General features: G+C 39.3%; 1 protein-coding gene across 4 annotated transcripts in view; it reads right to left on the bottom strand.

Annotated features, from left to right (window-relative positions):
• The window catches only part of LOC140497225 (phospholipid-transporting ATPase ABCA3-like), a 192015-nt gene that overhangs the window by 28561 nt on the left and 141182 nt on the right, over positions 1–22272 (bottom strand). For all 4 annotated transcript variants that reach the window (XM_072597904.1, XM_072597905.1, XM_072597902.1 and 1 more), the window contains 3 exons: positions 18976–19195; positions 5046–5201; positions 2846–3030 (listed from right to left, as the gene is read on the bottom strand). In XM_072597904.1, coding sequence (XP_072454005.1) covers positions 2846–3030; positions 5046–5201; positions 18976–19195 — 561 coding nt within the window. The remainder of the gene's footprint in view (positions 1–2845; positions 3031–5045; positions 5202–18975; positions 19196–22272) is intronic.

Consider the following 22272-nt stretch of genomic DNA (forward strand, 5'->3'; position numbering starts at 1 on the left):
AAATTCTACCTTATGCTTCCTGTCTCATCTTTCTCATATCCCCTCCAACATTTTTACATAATTGTTTGCATATCGTCTCCCCCCTTTAGAACTGATTTCCTTGAGGGCAGAGATTATGTTTTTGCCTTTTTATGTATGTATCCTAAATAATTAGCATAATGTCTTGCACCTAATAAGAACTTAATAAATGCCTGTTGATGCTGCTGCTGCTGGGAAACTCTGAAAAGCACTTTAAGGAAGATTTCCAATCTATCACTTCAAATCTGAGGTTCAAAGTAAACTGTCCTCCAGATCTGGAAACTGGGCTCATACTGCCTTGACTAAGGAATACCTTCTTTGCTAGAAATGGAAATTACAGCCATACTAATAATTTTTTTTTCTTACCAAAACACCAAAATGACCTGGAGCTCTGAGAGTGCTGAACTGAAGTAGGAGGAATTTGAGAAAAATCTTCCTTACTGGGTTTGGCCCTAGAGCCCTAATGAGCTCCATAATTTAGAATGAGTCTCAAAGGAAAGGTCTTTCTCTTGCCTAGGTAATGGATGACTATAAGAAGTAAACTTTACATTTAAATGAATCAATAAGCATTGATTAAGTGCATGGTTTGGTTTTACAGGCTCTACCATTATATTATATCCCCCATGGAAGTTTAAATAATGTTGGGTAATAAAAGGAAATAAGAAAGTACATGTGAGTGAGTGATCAAGCTGGTCCAAAGGGGTGAGAAAACTGAACAAGGTCAAGTCTTCTGTGATATCTTCTATTTTTCTCCTTCCTGGAGGGCCACGGACCTAGAGCATTGCCTCTTTTAGCCCACCTCCTCCTGTGTCAAATAAGACTCATGTTTGCTTTTCTGGAATGATATTTTGATGAAAGATGTTCAGCCAATCAAGACCTTGAGCACAAAACTTGGCTTTTAAAAGAATGGCTATGGACAATAGGGTTACCCAGGTTCTCTTTGGTCATCATGTTCCTTACTATGACTTATCTTCCTTATTCCTCATAACAAGTCATAAAAAGCAGTAGGTGCTAGCCCAGGTGTCTAGATAACAATAAAAAATACTGTGGGCATGAGGATCCAGTGAAGATACAAAGCACATATAGACAATTACAGGTGCATAAAATTCTATACTGAGACTATTACAAGTTTCACTTAAAGATCCCTTGGATCTGGAGCCCTCATTGAAGTTCCTCTGCATACTATAGCACTTATATTCTGTACCACACAGATGAAAGCTTAATTACAGACTGCCTTCTATTGTTTCACGTGGAAGGAGTACAAGCCACGGGTTTAGACGGTTGTTTATTTCTGGCTATATTAACTTCTCTGAGTGTCAGTTTCCTCATCTATAAAACTTTACTACCTATTTCACAAGGTTGTTGTCATGAAAGTACTTTGTAAAGCTTAAGGTGCTATGAAAATGTTATCTCAAAAGATTATTTCAACCCCTGTTGGGTTATAACTGTATGTTCTTGAAGGACTGGGACTTAGTTTTTGTCTTTTTTTTTCATATTCCCCACAGTAACTAGCAGGCACTTAGTAAGAATTTATTAGTTTTTAAATACTTTTGTCCAGTCATTTGTCCTCATTATTTTCCCAGGCTAGGACTCTAGCATAAAGACCCATTATACTCTCATCTTGGATCCCTAAGAAATCAACTTTTTTTTAAAACCTTTTGATTTCTACCCTTAATCCAGGAGGAACTATCCTTGAGTAGATCTTTCTGGTTCTCCCATTTCTATCCCCAGTCCAACTAGAGTTGCACTCTTAGTTATTGGCTACCTTTCAAGCTTCCAGGCTGTATTGTTACTGCTTTTTTCTGTTTTCTATTTCCCCCTTAGAAGTCTACTTTTCCTTTTGGTTTACTGTTTTCTGAAACCCCTAAAATAATCTATTCCTCCTGGGTAGTATCAGTGGCATTTATCATTTACTTATAAGAATGAACAATTAGCTATCATTAAAAAGTACAAGCCACAAAAAGTACAAGTCTTAGTACCCAGACACAGCGACAGACACTGTGAACCAGCTTAGCTAAGTTTGTAGAGACTCATTTCATTACCAGAAAGTTCACAGCCAGGAAATGAAATCTGTCAGTCATAGAAACAAAGAGCATCCCACAAGGCATAGAGAGGTTGTGATATGTATTAAAGGAGGGAGTACCCATAATGATATCATGGTTCATTGGAAGTAAGAAAGTAAGCAGTAGAAGTTTAAAGTCTTTCCTTTCATATTCTTCCTCTCTCCCACACTCCCAACCTCTCTCACCCCATAAAAAAAAAAGCAGTACATGAGATGTGTTACTCTGAGACAAAAGTTCAGACAGTTATAGTTATATAAGGTAAAAGTCACTTAACAAATCCATGAACTAGAATAAAGCCAAAGAAACTAGTTCAGAGGTGAAGGACAGAAAATTACCAGCTTAATTTATATATATGTTTTATTTCAAACTATGAACATTACTTGTTTTTAGTGCTATGTCTGTTTAGATGCATGTGTCCAAAGTAGCATGGCATGGCGGAAGGGCCAATGGCTTTGGAGTCAGAGAACCTGGGCACAAATCCCACCTCGGCCACTTACTTTTTGTCTCTATTCCTTCATCCGAAAAATGAGGGGCTTGAAGTGACCTTCAAGGTCCCTACTGAGCTCTAAATGAATGATCTTATGATACCTCAAAGTATCATAGAAACCCCTGACTGCTGGGACATGGGTAAGGCTCTCCCTTCCACTTGATGGCAGATAACACGTACTACACAGGGGTCAGTACAATGGGAGGGAAAATTCCATGTTCTGTGAAAAAATCTTACACAAATGTTATGTTCCTAAATAACATGTTGAGTCACTTACCTTACGCCACTTTGTGTAGAATCGAAAGAATATACAGCGACTCAGTTGGTTTCTCAATTTCCAGACTTGGCTCTCAATAAGAAAAAGTAGGAGAAGGAAAATGAGGCCTGTGATAGCCATTGAGGCAACATATTTTCCAATCCCATGACCCATCCATGAATAAATATTCTTCTCATATTGAATACCTGAGGATAACAAAAAGAGATATACTCATGGGATGATCTGATTTCTTTCTTCCTTATCTATTATATTTGGAAAGGTTCTCTTATCACAAATGTTCCCTCTAATTTTTTAAAGTTCCTACGATCATGGTACATAAGCTATATAAATGAGGGAAGACTGGACAGCATTTAGCATGATAATCTAACAAAGGAAAATATGTCAGGAGCATATTTAATAAAATGATAGTATGGAATAGTGATAAATGTGCTGGATTTGGATACTGGCTAGTTCTTTTTATTCTACCTCAGATATATGTCATAAGTAATTAGCTTAACCTCTCAGGACAGGGATAATAATGACAATATTTACACTAACTATATCGTGTGTCTGATAAGAGTAAAATACTTTACAGACCTTAAAATGCAACATAAATGTGAATACTGATCATTATTTTTCCTATGGTATTACATAGTTATTAAGACATAAACGGTAAACAATTAACTTAAATGTAATCTAATTTTCAGTTTTTCTCTTCTTGTTTGGTTACTAATGTCAATAGTTTTTCCTGGTGCTGTGTACAGTTTAATCCTCATATATTTTTCTCACTCATTTGCAGACAGACACAGGTACACATTAAAAAAAAAGTCCTGGATCTTACTCCTTAATATATGGGGCTTCTGGCTAAGGCATGGATATATCCTGTTCCTCCAAAGGTCTGGTTATCTCCTCTCTAGGGTCTCTGATGGTTGCCTCAACTTCTCTTGGCTCTGCAGCATGCCCCTAGCTGTCAAGGTAGGCATTATGCCTTCCATTATGAGAGTTAAAATGTGCCAGATAAAGGCTGTTGTCTCACTGAGTACCTCTCTTGTGGAAACCTCTAAGTCCTGTAAAACATCTATAAAAGGACTGAGACAATTCTAGAGTCAGAGATAATGGAACTTAATCACACTAATTATAAATGATTAGGAACAAATTCTTTCTGAACCTTTCAGGTAAAAGGATCTTGATCCACTCTCTGATAATGAAAAAAATAACAGGCACCATTCATATAATTTCCTAACCCTCTGTTCAAGGACCAGGTAAGGAAAAAATGCTAGAGGAGATATAGCTTATGAGAAGAGTGGGAAACCTTTTAAAGGGAGAAGAGCCTTTGGGGTGTATGTCACAGAGAACAGTGTGGTCAGAGTAAAGAAGGCCACTAAGTATACATACAGATCCCTGCAGGCTACATATTGACTTAGTTTTAAAATGTAACGTTATCTATGTTTTATTGTATTTTTATTAATTTTGTTAAATGTTTCCCAATTATATTTTAATCTGGCTTGGGTAACACTTTGTAGTGTGCTGCCAGCTGCCTGACATTTCTGACTTTAGAATATAAGACTTTTTTAGATATACGTATGCATCCACACAGACACAGACACAGACACAGACACAGACACATAGACACACAGACACACACACACACACACACACACACACACATTTGCTGGTTAACTGAAGTAGGGAAATGGAATGCCACTGTTTGGGGCAAAGACTGAAGATAAATTTTTCAATAATTTTTACAACTTCCTAGATAGTACAGCCCTTTGACTGAATCCGAACTTCACAGAACAAATTCCCTTAACAAAAGGATTTGTTCTGTAGAAGTTAGACTCAGTCAAAAGGCTGCACCTAAGGTCTAGAAAGCAACATGTAGCCTCAAGGCTGCAGTTTCCCCACCCCTGGAGAGTAGGCCTTTGCTTCCTTCAAAATCCAAACAAAGCGGGTGGCATTTCTGCCTAATCATTTTTTTTGTGCTATCCACTCTTGGTCCGAAAGAATCAATGTAATTAACTTTCTGAAAAGCAAAACACCTCAAAACCATTTACCCTTTATGTCTTCCATGAGGTCTTAAATTGCTTCACAGAGAGTCCTCACGCTAGGGAAATAACTTCTGTATTGCCAGTGGTCTTAATGACACACTATTTCTTCTCCTTCAGCTACTAAACATGGAAGGCTGGAGAGAAGAAACTGTTACTTGGATTTGGATACTCACCTTTCTCTTCACAATCTCGAGCAGCAACAGAGGTACAGTATTTCTGGGCTTTGAGGTTTTCATAAAATCCACTGATAGACTGCCCCAAGTTGTGATTGGGAAATATCAGAAATAGAGTATCCAACACTTTAATGGAGGAATTCGCCATTACTACCACTATGATGGAAAAAGTTATAGATTACTTTCTATTGCAAGAAACCTGACTCCCTAGGATACCCAAATTTGGCTCATATAATTTCTAAACTACATATAATACTTGAAAAATACCACTTACTTACTAGTAAATTTGTTTTCCTGATATCTGGTTCCATAGGTACGTATCAATCATGGTAGAGTTCTAAAATAGCCTTTGGGTGCAGTGAATATTTTTACGTTATGTCTGCTCTTTCTGCGATGAGGAAGACTACCTGAACCAATTATCCAGTTTCCATTTTGACTCAAGAGTCCGGTAAGGAAGCAAAATTACTAGAGGGGATATAACCTAAGACAAAGGTTGTCAACCTCTTAAGGGATAAGAGCCATTTCTGTTTATTCTTTTCTACTAACTTCAGTGATTTTACATATACAGGAGATTTTATGTCAATTTCACCTTTATTGACTCATTTTCTTTTATTTTTTGTTTATAAATTAGCATATATTAATACAGTACAAGACATGATTGTGCTACAAGAAATGATGAGCTCAATGAATTTAGAAAAACATGTAAAGACTTGAATTAAATAATGAAGTCTAAATGAGCAGAACCAAGAGAACACTGAATACTGTAATAGCAATGTTGTTTTAATAATGACTTTGAGTGAATAAGTTATTTTGTCTATTATAAATATCCAAATTAACTATAAAAGACATATGAAGAAAGATACTATCTGCATCCAGAGAAAGAACTGAGAAGCAGAAGTATATACAGAATAATTTTACATATATATGTATATATGTGTGTGTACATGTTGATATATACATATGTACACAAATAGGTATATATATGTATATATATGTGGATATATCGACATACATATCCATATATATTCATACACACAGATACACACTTATATTTGTGTCTAATGGTAGCCCTCTCTAGGGTGGGGGAGGAGGAGGAGAAGGGAATTAAAAAAGAAAAAAATTTACATGAAAATTCTGTTGTATATTTGAAAGTAATAGCAAGTTGTGCACAGTAGATTGGTAGTTTCATGTACTGTACTATCTTATGGAAATGTTATTTTTATGTCATAAATTAAAAATAACATTAAAAATACAACACAATACTCTAGAAAGACAAAATAATCATTTATTGTCCTCAGAAGGCCCTTGTTATAATACACATATGTGGCCTAGGTACTGGAGGGAGGAGCTTTGGCGCATCCTACATGGTTTTATCAGACTATCTCACATATTGGAATGTAGGGAAAACCTGGCTCTAAGGGGATGAATTATGGAGTAGGAGATAGCAGAGATAAGAAAGGGAATGGATTATGGCAGCAACAAGTCCTGGAAGAAGATGCTGCAATTGGGGATAAAGCCAAGAAGAGAAGATCCAAGTGAACAACCCAGGCAGCATCTGTGCTTTGGGAAATGTAGGGAAGGTACAACATGAAAATGGTGAGTCTGAATTTTATCTGCTTTTAAACTTGCTATTCATTAATTGTTCATAGTACGTAATGTGAATGAATGCATTAGTGAGAAAACTTACTAAATGAACCATACGTATACAGGGTGGTCCTAAAGTCTTAGTGCAGTTTTAAGGAATAGGTAGGTTTTCACTTGCCCAATTCTAATTTTTAATGAATTGTTTTTTTCAGTTAGCTTTTGTATCTCCTTTTCCATTTGGCCAATTCCACTTTTTAAGAAGTTGTTTTCTTCAGTGTACTTTTCCCCCCCATTTTGTCAATTGTTCTTTAAAATTTTTCTTCTGCCTCTCTTATTTGACTTTTAAAATCCTTCTTGAGCTTTTCCAGGAAGGCTTTTTGGGTTTGAGACCAATTCATATTTCCCTTTGAGGTTTTGGTTGTGGGTATATGTAATGATAATTTAAATAAGATCTTTCCCATTCATTAATAGACCCATGTGACCTGCTTGGGTCACATGGCAGTCTGAGTCACATGGAGCCTGTGGTGGGAGGAGTTTGCTGAATGGGTGGAACAGGAAGGGTGAAACAGGAAGAGCCAGAACAAGAATAGGGCTGAGCAGTCAAAACTGAGGGAGAGAGAGGAGGCAGAGAGCTAGGCTCCTCAATGTTTGTGGGAAGGCCCTAGCATGGAAAAGGCTTGCAACTGGTATTGCTCTCTGCACTGTTACTGTGTATAAATTTTTGTTACTATGATGGATTTGGCTTTCTGGTGTTGTAATTTGGCTCTCTGGTGTCTGAATAAATGTTTTGGTTCTGTCTTTCATGTGGAGAGTCTGTTCTATTTCGTGATTCAGAATTATGCCAGCATATTCATGGCTGCTGTAGGTGCTGTGAATATTGTATTGGCACTACAGTATATTGACCGTGTTGTCCTCTCCTGGATTTACGTTTTGTCCTTCCCTGTCACCAAGATATTTCTCTATGGTCATTGTTTTTCTTTGATTCTTCTTGCTCATGTTGTTTGCCTTTTATCTGGTTTTTAAATTTAATCTCTACTTCTGGGGCCCAGGGGGAACTGTCCCAGACTTCTTCCACTGGGGGTAGGGGCCTGGTTACTGGTCTTCTGTGCTGGGGCCTCAGGTGCTGGCAGCCAGGTGTTTTAGTGGTCTGGTAGTTTACCTGGTGCTGAACTGGAGCTGCTGGTGTGTGTCTGGTGTTGGCACTTGCCTGCTCCACCCTTGGGCTCAAGATCTCCTGCTGGTCTGCTGGGGCTTGCTGCTGGCTTGCTGGGATTCCTCCTATCCTGCACTGGTCCCCTTCAGCCACAGCAACAGGGACCTTTTCCATTAATCCCCCTAGCCTCCTGAGCTAAAAGACTGTTGTACCCCATTTTTCTGCTGGCTCTACTATTCCAGGATTTTTCTTGGGGCAATATTCTCTGAGTTTTTCAAAGTCTATAAGGGAGGCTGAAAGTGACTTACTGCTTACTCCATCTTGGCTCCTGGAAGTTTAAACAGGTGATTTTCAAACTGTTAGTCTGTGTGCTGATAACCCCAGGAGCAGCTGCTGCCTCCACCACAGGGCCTGCTCAGGACTATGCCTCTCTCTCACCCAGTTCCAACAGATCCCTCCCCACTATTCTGTACTGAGAGGTCTGGGAATCACCACTGCTGCCAGTGATTCAGTCCCCCCAGGGTCTGCTCTAACCTCACCATGTGCAGGTCTGTGCTGGTACAGCCTGCTAGCTAGACTTCACTCCTCTCCCCAGTCCAGTGCAACAGACCCTTCCGCTTGACCCTCCCAGTTGTCTTGAGCTGGAAATCTGCCACACTCTATCTCCTTGTGGATTCCACCTCTCTAGAATTTGCTGAGATTCACTTTCCAGAGGTATTTGAAGGGGTCTGAGGGAGAGCTCAGGTGAGTCCCTGCTTTCACTCCCACACTAGGTTTTAAAAACAAGGAAAACTGTACTTCAATTGTAAGGGCTTACGATTCTTGAAGCTGCTTCCTCCCCTGGGTGGCTGCATTCATATTTATCTATGCTTGTCCTTAGTGAATCTCTCTCGACTCCTGGATAGATACTTTTTCTTCTACTGGTTTGGTTCTTCCAATGACAATGTAAATTGGGTGGAGGGGGGATGGAGAAAAGGGAGAGAAGGCTCTTCCCCCAAGAGCACTTCTTTCTCAGTGGCTTGGCTTGAATCTCAAATTGTCTTTACAGACTAATCTTACAATACTTATCCTTGTTCATCCTATACATTAACCAAATTGGACTACTTGCCATTCTTGAAATGGACTCCAGACATTTTTGTCTCCCTTTGCTCACATCTGTTTCTGGAATGCTACTAGCTTTGGCTCCAGCAAAGGTTCCTACCCATTCTTTAAGGTCCAGTTCAAATGCAATCTTTTGAAGGTTTTTGTCTTCCTCGGCAGAATTCCCACACCACCCCCAATCTCTCTGATTTTTCTTTGATATTCAGTCTTGTATTATAGTTACTTTGGTACATGCTTTAGCTTCCTTACTAAACTGTAAGCTTAGAGTAAGAGCAGTGGTTTTATTCACTGAATCCCTGCAATTAATGTGGAGGTATACAATCTAGGATTTAGCAGAAAGCTCTTTTCTCTTGAATCTAAGATTGGTATCTCAAAATTTTGTCTTTAGGAAAAAGAAATAGTTTTATGATTAGTTGTCAGTACCATGGGTCAAGACTAGCAGTGCAGCAAGCATTAGTAAACTCAGTATATCTAGGAAAAGAAAGCATGAAACTGGCCATAATTAGCCTGAATTGTGATGCCATTGTGGGCTTGTGCGGGTGGTGTGGCTGGGTACTAAGGAAAAGAGAAACACTGAATTTTAGAGTTGGAAGGGACTTCAGGAGGCAGTTAGGAGGGGGCAATGTTATGAAGGAGTTTGGATGTCAAACACTGCATATTGTATTCGTTCCTGAAGGCAACAGGAAGCCATTGGAGTTTACTGAGTAAAGAGGGACCATGATTGAACCTGCATTTCAGGAAAATCACTTTAGTGGCTCAATAGAAGATAGATTAGCGTGGGAAGAGAGATGAGACAGGCAGACCCACCAGCAGGCTATTACAATAGTCTAGGCATGAGGTGATGAGGGCCTGCTCTAGAGTACTGGAAGTACCAGAGGAGAGAAGGGGGTGTATTTGACAGATATTGCAAAGAAATTGACAGGCCTTGGCAACAGCTTGGATTTGGGTGTGAGAGTAAGTAGCCCAGGATGATTCCTAGATTGGTACAGATTCCTAGATTGTATGACCTGGGGGACTGGGAAGATGGTGTTGTCCTCTACAGTAATAGGGAAGGTAGGAGGGGGGAATAGCTTAGGGAGAAAGATGAGTTTGGTTTTGGACAGACTGAGTTTAAGATACCTACTGGATATCCAGTTTGAGATGTCTGAAAGGCATTTGGAAATGTGAGATTGGGGGTCAGCATATATAACAGGGTGGGAAAGGTGGATTTAAGAATCATCAGCATATAGATGGAAATGAAATCCATTGGAGCTGATGACAGACATGAGTATCAAGGAGGAAAGAGTGATTAACAGTGCCAAAGACTGTAGAGAGGCTGAAGAGAATGAGGACAGAGAAAAGGCCACTGTATTTGGCAGCTAAGAGATTGTTAGTAACTTTGGAGAGAACAGTTTCAGTGGTATGATGAGGTTGAAAGCCAGATTATATGGGGTTCAGAAGAAAGAGAAGAGAGGAGAGAAAGTAGAGACAGCCTTTTTGAGGAGTTTAAGCTACAAAGGGCAAAAGAGATACAGGATAATAGTAGGGACAAAAGGATCAGGGTTTTTTTTTTTCAGGATAGGGGAGACAGGAGCAATAGGACATGAACCAGCAGATAAAGATAGAATGAAAATAAATGAAAGTGTTGGGATGACAGAGGGGACAATCTATTGGAGACATCATATGTCTATGATGAATGGGATCACTTGAACAACTACAGGGGTTACCCTTGGTAAGAAGTAGGGTCACTTCATCATATCAGACAGGGGTAAAGGAGGAGACAGCAGCAGAAGGCACCTGGTAGGAGATAGCAAAGAGGGGAGAAGAGGGAGCTCATGGCAAATAGCTTCAATTTGGTGTGTAAAATATGAAGGAAGATTCTCAGCTGAGAAAGTAGGAGGTTTGAGGAGGGATGAGAAGGTTTGGAAGAGGTGCTGTGGAGAGTAGGATAGTGAGTTGATAAGGGAGTGATTAAAGTAAGTTACCTAGCAGCAGTGAAGACCCAGTTGAGGTTGTGTAATGTAAATTTGTAATGAACCTAGTTGGAAGAATTGTGTGATTTTTTCCATCTTTGTTCAGTATCACATGTATAGGAGGAACAAAGGCAATGAATTGCATAAGTGAACCAAGGCTGAGTATAATCAGCAATATCATAAAAGGGCTAGGAACTCAATAGAACAGTGCAGAGGTGAATTCAGTCACCAAGGAGTCAAGATGGAGAGAAGAGAGTGGCTAGTTCAGGGGAGAAGGCCTGGGAGAGAATTGAAGGGTCAAGGGATGGGAAGTTATGGCTGGAGAGTGGGGTTTTGTAAGGGAAGACACAGAGAGGTAAAAACTCAATAGCTCATAGTTGGATCAGGATTTTTGAACATGGAAGTGGTACATTTATGGTTGATAGTAAGAGAGAAGGTATGACCATCTTTGTGTATGGTTGAAGTATGATGGAGTAACACACGGGAGGTGAATGAGTGGCTAGGGTACTTTAAGGAGAATCAGTATGAATGTTGAAGCATGAGGGCAGGAATTGGGGAGGAGAGAAAAATTGTAAGCTAGATATAAAACTCATCATGGAAGGAAGGAGAATGACCTGGTGATCTACAGACAGCAACTAACAGGATTTGGACTGGCTGGTAGGAAGGGATAGCATGACTCTCAAAGGAATCACTGAATCACAGAGGTAGGGGGAGAACCTAGAATCCTCAATCAGTGAACCAAGAAGAATTAGTGAAAGAGTAGCCAGAACTAGAAAGGGTGGCCAGGGGAGCGATATCATCAGGAAGGAGTCAAGTTTCAGTAAAAGTCTGTAGATGGAAGGAGTGGGAAAGGAATAGATTTAAGATGAAGGGAAGTTAGTTGCTTTATGAAACAGGTATTCCGGAGGGCACAGTGGAAGGACTGAGTGGAGTTAGGATGAAACTTTGAGGTGGGAGGTTTGAGGGGATGGGAATGAGGAATGAAGTGACAGGTGAGGAATGATGATCTACAGGAGTTCAGAACCACTGGAATAAGAAGGGTATGACCAGGTGTAAGAATGTTCATCATTGAACAGAAAGTGCCACTCTTAGATGGAGCAAGAAATGGAAAGTCTAAAGTCAAAGGGAAGGTTGCTCTTCTTTGTACTGGAGGTTTTCCACATCCCAGTTGGGAGACTGGTTGGGCAGCAGTAGGTAGAAGATGTCTTGTGCTGGTACAGATGAAAATGGTTACTCTAGGGCAGATGGAAGACACCTGGACTGGACCCTAGTAACCTTTCCTCAGAAGACACTCTGTGTCCATCAGAAAATCATCCATAAGAGGTATGACTTGTCTTGGCTATGGGTTCCCTAACTGTGCTCTCTAGCAGTGTATTCTTCATTTATGCTTACTTCACCCACTGATACGGTATGTAGTTGTAACACAGTGTCCCTAGTTTATAAAGGGAGAAATTTGGTTATTACTCTCCATGCAAGTCTATTCCAGTAAATGTCTTTGCTTTGAGCTAATTGTGTCAGTTACTAAAAGTAAAAGTGGTAGGGGTTTATGAGCTATAGTTTTTCATGTGCAAACTTATAAAGTATGGTTCTGGGGCACTCATAACCAGGAGGAACCAATCTACACATTTTTGATAAGGATGGTAGATAGACACACACACACACACATCCATATTTAACTATATGTCTACACAAATCTAGATCTATTTATCTACCATCTATCTCTAGATATTTATATATCTCTATTTCTATCTCTATCCAGCCCTAGTCTCTCTCCTAAGCTTCAGTCTTATTTCAAATTGGATATCTTGGAGGCAACACAATATATGCAAAACTCAATTCAATATCTTTCTCCAAAACCCACCTCTCTTCCAAACTTTCCTATTTTATTCAAGGGCACCATTATCCTTCAGGTTATCCAGGTTCACAGCCTTAGTTATCATCTTTGACACCTTACTCTCTCCCTTCATATTCAAACAATTGCTAAATCTTGTTTCTACCTCTACATCCTCTTTCAAATGCATGTTCTTCTCTCTACTCACAAAGCTGCCACTTTAACTCAAACCCTCATTACCTCTTCCTTGGATTATTGTAAGAGTCTCCTAATTGGTCTCCCTGCCTTCAGTTTCTCCTTTCATCTTTCACACAGCTGCCAAAGTGTGGTCCATACTCTGTATTCTACCTCGTATAGAAGTTCTGGAAATAGTCTGGAGGGAAAAGGTAATGGAATGGTAATCCAAATTTTGTTGTTGGTTTTTTAAAAACAGAATTAACAAACCTTCAAATTAAAATTAGAATACTGAAGTGCCGTGACTCAGGTATTGGATGCAATGATAAATTGAAAATGACTTATAATCATGCCCTTAATAAAGGGGCTGCCTTTGTTCATTTAAAAATTTGGGAAATCTAATATTTTATGATATTAAAAATGACAAATATAAATAAATGTAAGTAACACAATAACCTCTTTTATTCCTTGTGATCATGTAATCATAAGGTAGCACAGCCCTCTCCCCAGATCCTCCATACATCCCCAACACAGGATCATAAAACCATAGGATCATAGATTTAGAGTTGGAAGGGACCTCAAGGGTCATCTAGTTCAATCTCTTATTTTTTTTTACTGATGAGGAAACTGAGGCCAAGAGAAGTTAAGCAACTTGCCCAAAATCAAACAGGCAGTAATTGATAGAATGAGGATTTGAATCCACCTTCTTTGACTTCAAATCTAGCACTCTTTTCACTGCACCATAGTAGATGAGACTAAATAAGCCAATCCAACTCATACCTAACCAAGAATTTCCTCTATACCATATCTAACAAGTGCTCATTTAGTCTTTGGGGATGAGTACTGTAACCCCAAACTCCAAATCAGAAATACAATTCTATTTCTACCTGTATACAGATTAATCCCAAATATATGTACAAATTCAGAGCTTTCAATCACTTTTCCCAGACTAAATCCTTCCTTCAGCATTAAGACTGATATTCAACTGATATCTACAATTGGGCCATAATCTTTCTCCCTAATCTGTTAATCAGTCCAAATGTTCATGTTATAATCAATTAGAACCCCTGACTTTTCACTTTAATAGATCTTCGAGTCTTTTATCTTCTTCACTACACTATCTAAAATAAAATGTTCATCTATTATTTCTTCTATGATAACCCCTGGATTCACTCCCTCCTAACACAGACTAACCTAGGTCTTAGATGTCTGTTGACAGTCATCTATTGAATCTATGACTCTTGTTATAAGCCTCTTTGCATACCTCCCTCAGCATTTTCCTCTCCAAGTACTGCTTAGATCAAATCACCAAGTTTCAAAAAAAAAAAAAATAAATAAAAAAATAAAAATTAAGAGGTTCCTCTAACCTTTTGAGTGAAGTCCACATTCATAATCATGTATTTTAAGGGTTTGATTATTGATGGCTCTTCTCTACTTCCTAACCCAAGGAACACTTTATTGCAGTCAAACCAATGTGTCCTACAAGTGGCTTGTCATTTATCCTCATTTACAATGTCCTTCAGTGTTTTTTTTTTTTTTCATTTCCTCACACATGGGGTCTCTGAAAATTATTCAAGGCACATTTTAGGTCTTTGTCTATTCAAATCCATAGCTCAATAGCTCCCACTAATGTTTTTCTCTTACCAGACCAATAAGAGGATATATTGTTTTAAAGTAGAAGTCACTAATTTAATTAAACAGATGACCAAGAAGTTAACAAGAAACAACCCCACCCCCCCTCAATCCCCACAACACACTATCTCACAAATTCTTACACCACTGGTGTGAGAGGGCATACACACAGGGGACATGCATAGGCAACTCATACTCCAAGTCCAGATGGAGAGACGGAGCCCCCTCTGTCACTACTACTGTCACTTTTGCTTTGTATGCTCTGCTCTGGCTATATTCTACTCCAGTGTTTCCTATGCTGAACTGACAGTGGCTGATCTTAGCCACAAGGGCTAGTCTAGACTGAGAGCCACATACAGCTAGCAGTGGCAGTCTTAGGATTTGGTTAAGTTTGTTTTGAATTCCTTTGTTTCTGCTTCTGTTATAATTCTTTACACCCTATTTCAGTTGTGATAAGTACATTTCTTTTAATGCCCATTATGCCCTTGGTTGCTGTTCTAGGTTCATGTAAATCATTCCAGAGCTTTATTTAGTAAGACTGTAGAGGAAGAAAAGAAGGCAGCAAGGAAGGAGATAAGCATTTACGAAGTGCCTATTATATGCCAGGCACTGTGCTAAGTACTTCATAAATATTTTCTCATTTAAACCTTACAACAACCTTGGGAGGAAGGTGCTATACCCATTTTATAGTTGAGGAAACTGAAGCAAAGAGAGGTTAAATGACTTGTCTAGGGCCACACAGCCAGTAAATATCTGAGGCTGGATTTGAGTTCAGGTCTTCCTAACTCCAGGCCTGGCATTCTATTCATCATATAGTCTATTTACTTAACCACCTAGTTAAGACACAGTAGTAGAGGTGGAGTACAAAATCTTTGCCTAGCCCTTTTGCAGGCATCCAAATCACTGTTTTTTGAATAATATCTTTCATGTGATTCTTATGGTCAGTACTTTTGGTTCTACTTTTCATTACTTTGTATAGGATTTTCTATATTAACAGTATTTGTCATTCTGAGGGAGATGGAAGGAAGCATATCTTGGTTCATTATCTTTTAGGCTAAAGGGTCTAAAAACCTCTGATTTGGAAAAAAGGGAAATTGATTGCTGTGGATTTCCTCATCATTTAGATTGGATAGAAGTTTTTGGACATGGAGATATGGTGGCTGAGATACACAGATCATATCCTTTGAATCACATCCATTTGAAATAAATTGGACCAAAACACATTTTCAGAACTCTGATTTTACATAAGACACACATGGATATGGTGCTATCAGAAATAACTGAAATTCCATTTGTGGAGAAATTTTGCTCCCTTTCTTATTCTCTGCATAAAATGTAAGTGTTAACTCTGTTTCTCCAACAAACAAATATAATGATCTGATTACAATGATCTTCTACAAAATATGTGAATAATTGCCACTTTTAGAAGTATCATATACAGTCAATTCTCAACATTCATGCATTTAAATTTGTGACTTCAAGCATTTGCATGGTTTTATTTGCAGTGATGCTCAGTGGAGAAAAAAATGAGAGGTGCAATACATGCAAGTTTGTGGAGTTGATCTGTTATTTATTATTTTGATCTACTGTTGCATCCTTCACAATCTCCAATGACATCCATTGTCATTGTGAAATTTTCTTTTCAGCTCTGGTCTTTTCATCAAGAATGCTTGAAAGTCCTCTATTTCATTGAAAGACCAATTTTTCCCCTGAAGTATTACACTCAGTTTTGCTGGGTAGGTGATTCTTGGTTTTAGTCCTAGTTCCTTTGACTTCTGGAATATCCTATTCCACGCCCTTTGATCCCATAATGTAGAAGCTGCTAGATCTTGTGTTATCCTGATTGTATTTCCACAATACTTGAATTGTTTCTTTCTAGCTGCTTGCAATATTTTCTCCTTGACCAGGGAGCTCTGGAATTTGGCCACAATGTTCCTAGGAGTTTCTCTTTTTGGATCTCTTTCAGGCGGTGTTCTGTGGATTCCTGGAATATTTATTTTGCCCTCTGGGTCTAGAATCTCAGGGCAGTTTTCCTTGATAATTTCATGAAAGATGACATCTAGGCTCTTTTTTTGATCATGGCTTTCAGGTAGTCCCATAATTTTTAAATTGTCTCTCCTGGATCTATTTTCCAGGTCAGTTTTTTTCCAATGAGATATTTCACATTATCTTCCATTTTCTCATTCTTTTGGTTTTGTTTTGTGATTTCTTGGTTTCTCATAAAGTCATTGGCCTCCATCTGTTCCATTCTAATTTTGAAAAAACTATTTTCTTCAGTGAGCTTTTGGACCTCTTTTTCCATTTGGCTAATTCTGCTTTTGAAAGCATTCTTCTCCTCATTGGCTTTTTGAACCTCTTTTGCCAATTGAGTTGGCCTATTTTTCAAGGTGTTATTTTCTTCAGCATTTTTTTGGGTCTCCGTTAGCAGGGTGTTTACTTGTTTTTCATGCTTTGCTTGCATGTCTCTCATTTCTCTTCCCAGTTTTTCCTCCACCTCTCTAACTTGATTTTCAAAATCCTTTTTGAGCTCTTCCATGGCCTGAGCCCATTGGGTGGGCTGGGATACAGAAGCCTTGATTTCTGTGTCTTTCCCTGATGGTAAGCATTGTTCTTCCTCATCAGAAAGGAAGGGAGGAAATACCTGTTCACCAAGAAAGTAACCTTCTGTAGTCTTATTTCTTTTCCCTTTTCTGGGCATTTTCCCAGCCAGTGACTTGCCTTCTGAATATTCTCTTCACACCCACTTGGCCTCCAGATCCTCCCAGCCAGTGCTTGAGGTCTGAGATTCAAATGCTGCCCCCCAGCCTCAGGGCTTTGGGCAGGGGCAGGGCTGCTATTCAGTGTGAGATTAAGTTTAGGTGCTCAGGTGGGGGCAGGGCCACCACACAGGGCTCAGTTCCCTCAGGGGGTTTATGCAGAGACCTTCAACAATGGATCTGAGCTCCTGCCTGCTTGGGGAGCCCTTGTCTGCTGCTGCCTCTGCTGCTGCCTCCCGAGGGGGCCTGAGTTATGGAGATACCCCACTCCCCTCCCAGCAAGCCAAAAAGACTCTCTCACTCACCCCCGCGCCCGTGGGTGGAGGGATCTGCCTGGCTGCTGGAGATTCTGTCCCTGAAGCCTGCTTGGATCTGCTCCTCTCGGTGCCGCGTGACCAAGGCAGGGCTGGCCTGCGTTCTGGGTCCAGAGCGCGACAGACCTTTTGTCAGTTTTTCAGGGCTCTCTGAAACAGAAATCTCCTCTGCTTGGTTGTTCTGTGGCTTCTGCTGCTCCAGAATTTGTTGGGAGTTCTTTTTTACAGGTATTTTATGGGCTGTGGGTTCGGAGCTAGCGTATGTGAATCTTTCTACTCCGCCATCTTGGCTCCTCCCCATTGTCATTGTGAAGGACAAAGTGTTGGAGGTGATGCTGAAACCTCACCAGTCTTGGTGTCGTCCAATAGCAGCAACTAATGTCCCAGCAACCTCTCCCTTAGTTTTCAGAGGGCAGCCAAGGTAGAGAGGTTTAAAGCAGCATAGTATACAGTGCAGTGCCTTCATACCACCATCTTACACAGTGGAAGGTAACATTCAGGTCAAAAAAGTTTTAGTTTTGAGAATTTTATTTGCTATACAGTATTTATGGTACAGCAGATTTCATGTTATGAAAATTAAATTAAAATTAAATTAAAATTAAACATTGTCTGAAATCTAATTTTTTTGAAATTGAGATGTTAGCACAAAGGATTATAGAATTCCAGGGAATTACTAGTGAGAAAAATGTTTTGCATATTACCAGTTTTATTTTATGTACTGCATTTCGTGGGTTATTTCATGGCTACTGTGTTAGGAAAAGTGCATAAATTAATGTGCAGAATTAATGTTTTGTTATAAAGAATTGTATGCAGAAAAGTGTATTTTCAGTAATTTCTGGTGAAAGATTACAATTTTTCTTGGTCAGGAGAACCTAACTCCCCATTTCTCATGGGTTCAATGTATCAACATTCCCATTTTTGACTTTTATGTCATTTTACAGGAATGCTCCCCCTGAAAAAGTTGAAGATTGACTGTACTTATTCCTATTTTAGACTTACCATCCAAGAATCATCTCCATGCACTTCCTTAGCTCACTCACTGTATCCATCAATGGTATTGTCTTGAGAAGATTTTTAGGGAAGAAATACCTCAAATACTTCTGCTTATAGAACCAAAGTGTGTCACATAAGTCACTGGATTAGGGCTGTAACACTCCAGCCTGTTTCTTAAACTAAGATCTATTCTTACTTATTTCTATAGCCCTCAACTGGAGTCTTCAAGGAATCAGAGAATCTATTTGGAAAGACTATTAGATATTATCTTCTCCAATGTGGGCAAGATTTATGACAGTCATGAATAGTCAATGCCTGTTTATTAATTTCCTTATCTTAAAATGCTTCTCCTCAGTTACTCATTGCTTCCCCCTGGGAAAGGGCTTATTTGGGAAGAGGACAGCTGAAAGGAGAGGAAAGGTAAATGCTATCATCCTTACCATTAGATTCTGCCATGTAGACAAAGAGGAAACTGATCATGCCTGAAAAGAAGTTGAATACAACAAGTTTGGCATAGGCAGTGGCACTACCAGAAAATAAGAAGCTCAGCAGGTACATGAGAGGGATGACGGACCAGCCATATAGCACGAAGATTAATAAGATATCTGCTGCATGATAGTCTTCAACGAAAGCTTTCACACCACAGTATTTGAATACAACCTAAAACAAAGAGACCAAATATAGAGATAGGAATCATGGGTTAAGGAATGAGAAGTACATCAGCTAAGAACCCTAGATTTAGAAACTGATGGTTCTACTTTTAAAAGTAGGGATATGAAACTAGTATTTAGTCAAACTATTTTTAAATATTTATTTATTTTTAGTTTTCAACATTCATTTCCACAAGATTTTGAGTTCCAAATTTTCTTCCTATCTCTCCCCTCCAGCCACCCTAAGATACCATGTATTCTGATTACACCTTCCCCCAATGTGCCCTCCCTTCTATCACAACCCTCCCTCCTTTATCCCCATGTCCTCTATTTTCTTGTAGGGCAAGATAGATTTCTATACCCCATTACTGGTATTTCTTATTTCCCAGTTGCATGTAAAAACAGTTTTTAACATTGGTATTTAAAACTTTGAGTTCCAACTTCTCTCCCTTCTTCCCTCCCCAGCCATCCCCACTGAGAAGGCAAGCAATTCAATATAGGTTATACATATGTAGTTATGCAAAAGACTTCCATAAAAGTCATGTTGTGAAAGACTAACTATATTTCCCTCCATCCTATCCTGCCTCCCATTTATTCTATTCTCTCTTTTGACCTTGTCCCTCCCCAAAAGTGTTTGTTTCTAATTACCCCCTCCCTCCCATTTGTCTTCCTTTCTATCATCCTCTCTACACCCCACTTATCACCTTCTCCCCTACTTTCCTGTAGTGTAAGATAGATTTTTATACCACATTGAGTATGCATGTTATTCCCTCCTCAAGCCAACTCTGATGAGCGTAAGCTTCACTTTTTCCCTCTCACCTCCCCTGCTTTGCCCTTCCATTGAAAAAGCTTTTTTTGCCTCTTTTATGAGATAATTTGCCCCATTCCATTTCTCCCTTTCTCCTTCCAATATATTCCTCTCTCACCCCTTAATTTTAATTTTTATATATCATCCCTTCCTATTCAACTCATCCTGTAATCTCTGTCTATATGTATATAATCCCCCCAACTACTCAAATAATGAGAAAAGTCTCAAGAGTTACAAATATTATCTTCCCATGTAGGAATGTAAACAGTTCCACTTTAGTGAGTCCCATATGATTTCTCTTTCCTGTTTACCTTTACATGTTTCTCTTCATTCTTGTGTTTGAAAGTCAAATTTTCTTCTCGGCTCTGGTCTTTTCATCAAGAATGCTTGAAATCCCTCTATTTCATTGAATGACCATTTTCCCCCTTAAGTATTATACTCAGTTTTGCTGGGTAGGGGATTCTTGGTTTTAATCCTAGCTCCTTTAACTTTTGGAATATCATATTCCAAGCCCTTCAATCCCTTAATGTAGAAGCTGCTAGATCTTGTGTTATCCTGATTGTATTTCCATAATACTTGACTTGTTTCTTTCTGGCTGCTTGTAATGTTTTCTCCTTGACCTGAGAACTCTGGAATTTGGCTACAATATTCCTAGGAGTTTTCCTTTGGGAATCTTTTTCAGGAGGTGATCAGTAGATTCTTTCAATATTTATTTTACCTTCTGGTTCTAGAATCTCAGGGCAGTTTTCCTTGGTAATTTCATGAAAGATGATGTCTAGGCTCTTTTTTTTGATCATGGCTTTTAGGTAGTTCCATAATTTTTAAATTTTCTCTCCTGAATCTATTTTCCAGGTCAGTTTTTTTTCCAGTGAGATATTTTACATTGTCTGCTATTTTTTTCATTCCTTTTACTTCCTATCTACATTCCTATAATTTCTTGATTTTTCATAAAGTCATTAGCTTCCATCTGCTCCATTCTAATCTTTAAGGAATTATTTTCTTCAGTGAGCTTTTGAATCTCCATTTCCATCTGGCCAGTTCTGATTTTTAGGGCCTTCTTCTCCTCACTGGTTTTTTGAATCTCTTTTGCCATTTGAATTAGTCTATTTTTTAAAGTGTTATTTTCTTCAGCATTTTTTGAGTCTTCTTTAGGCAAGCAGTTGACTCATTTTTCAGTATTTTCCTGCATCACTCTCATTTCTCTTTCCAATTTTTGCTCTATTTCTCTTACTTGATTTTCAAAATCCTTTTTGAGCTCTTCCATGGCTTGAGACCAATTCATATTTTTCTTCGAGGTTTTGGATGGAGAAGTTTTGACTTTGTTTTCTTCTGTTTGCATGCTTTGGTATTCCTTGTCACCAAAGTAAGATTCTACGGTCTATGTTATATATTTATATATTCTAGGATTCTTTTTCAGGTTTTTGCTTATTTCCCCAGTCTTTTATTTGACTTTTCAGCTCTTTGCCAAGGTAGTTCTCTACTTCCGGTGGAGGTGGGGGGTGTACTGTCCACCACTTGATCCCCCCCAATCTGTGGGCCTAGAGCTCCAGAAACAGTTGCTGTTTCTGCCCCTGATGTTGCTGTGGCTGCTGTGGGTTCCTCCATCCCCTGCCCCCTCTGCCGCCCTGGGGCTGAGGTCAGACCCCTCCACTCTCCTTCAGTGGTCCCACAGGCTTTTCCCACTGACCTTCCAATTTGTCCTTGGCATTCTGTGATCATGAAGTCTGGAAACCACCATAGGTGTGAGAGATTCAGTCCCCCCAAGACCAGCTCAGGTCCTGTCTGTGCTGGCATGGCCCATACTGGACTGCACTCTGCTTCCAGCGTAGTGTGATAGACCCTCCCTGGATACGTTCCAAGCTGTCTTGGGCTGAAGATTTGCTTCACTCTGTCATTCTATGGGTTCTGCAGCTCCAGAATTTGTTGAGAGCCATTTTTTACAGGTATTTGACTGGTCTTAGGGGCAGAGCTCTAGAAAGTCCATGCTGTTTCTCTGCCATCTTGGCTCTGCCCCTAGTCAAACTATTTTAACTATCTTTAAAAACCCTGACTCATCAAAGGGAAAACAAAGGCACCAAGAAGACAGCATTTTCTTACTTTTCTTAACAGTTTCGTTTTGTCCCCTTTGTCAAGAGAGGCTTTAGAGTAGGGAAGCTGTATGAAGATGATGTCCAGGGCATCAACTTTGTTAATAGCACACATCAGTGAATAAAGGGACTAGGACTAGACTTCTGTAGACACCAAAATATCAGGAAGCAAACTTTCTTCTACTGAGGGAA

The sequence above is a fragment of the Notamacropus eugenii genome, chromosome 3 (assembly GCF_028372415.1).
Source record: "Notamacropus eugenii isolate mMacEug1 chromosome 3, mMacEug1.pri_v2, whole genome shotgun sequence".
Classification (NCBI taxonomy): Eukaryota; Metazoa; Chordata; class Mammalia; order Diprotodontia; family Macropodidae; genus Notamacropus; species Notamacropus eugenii.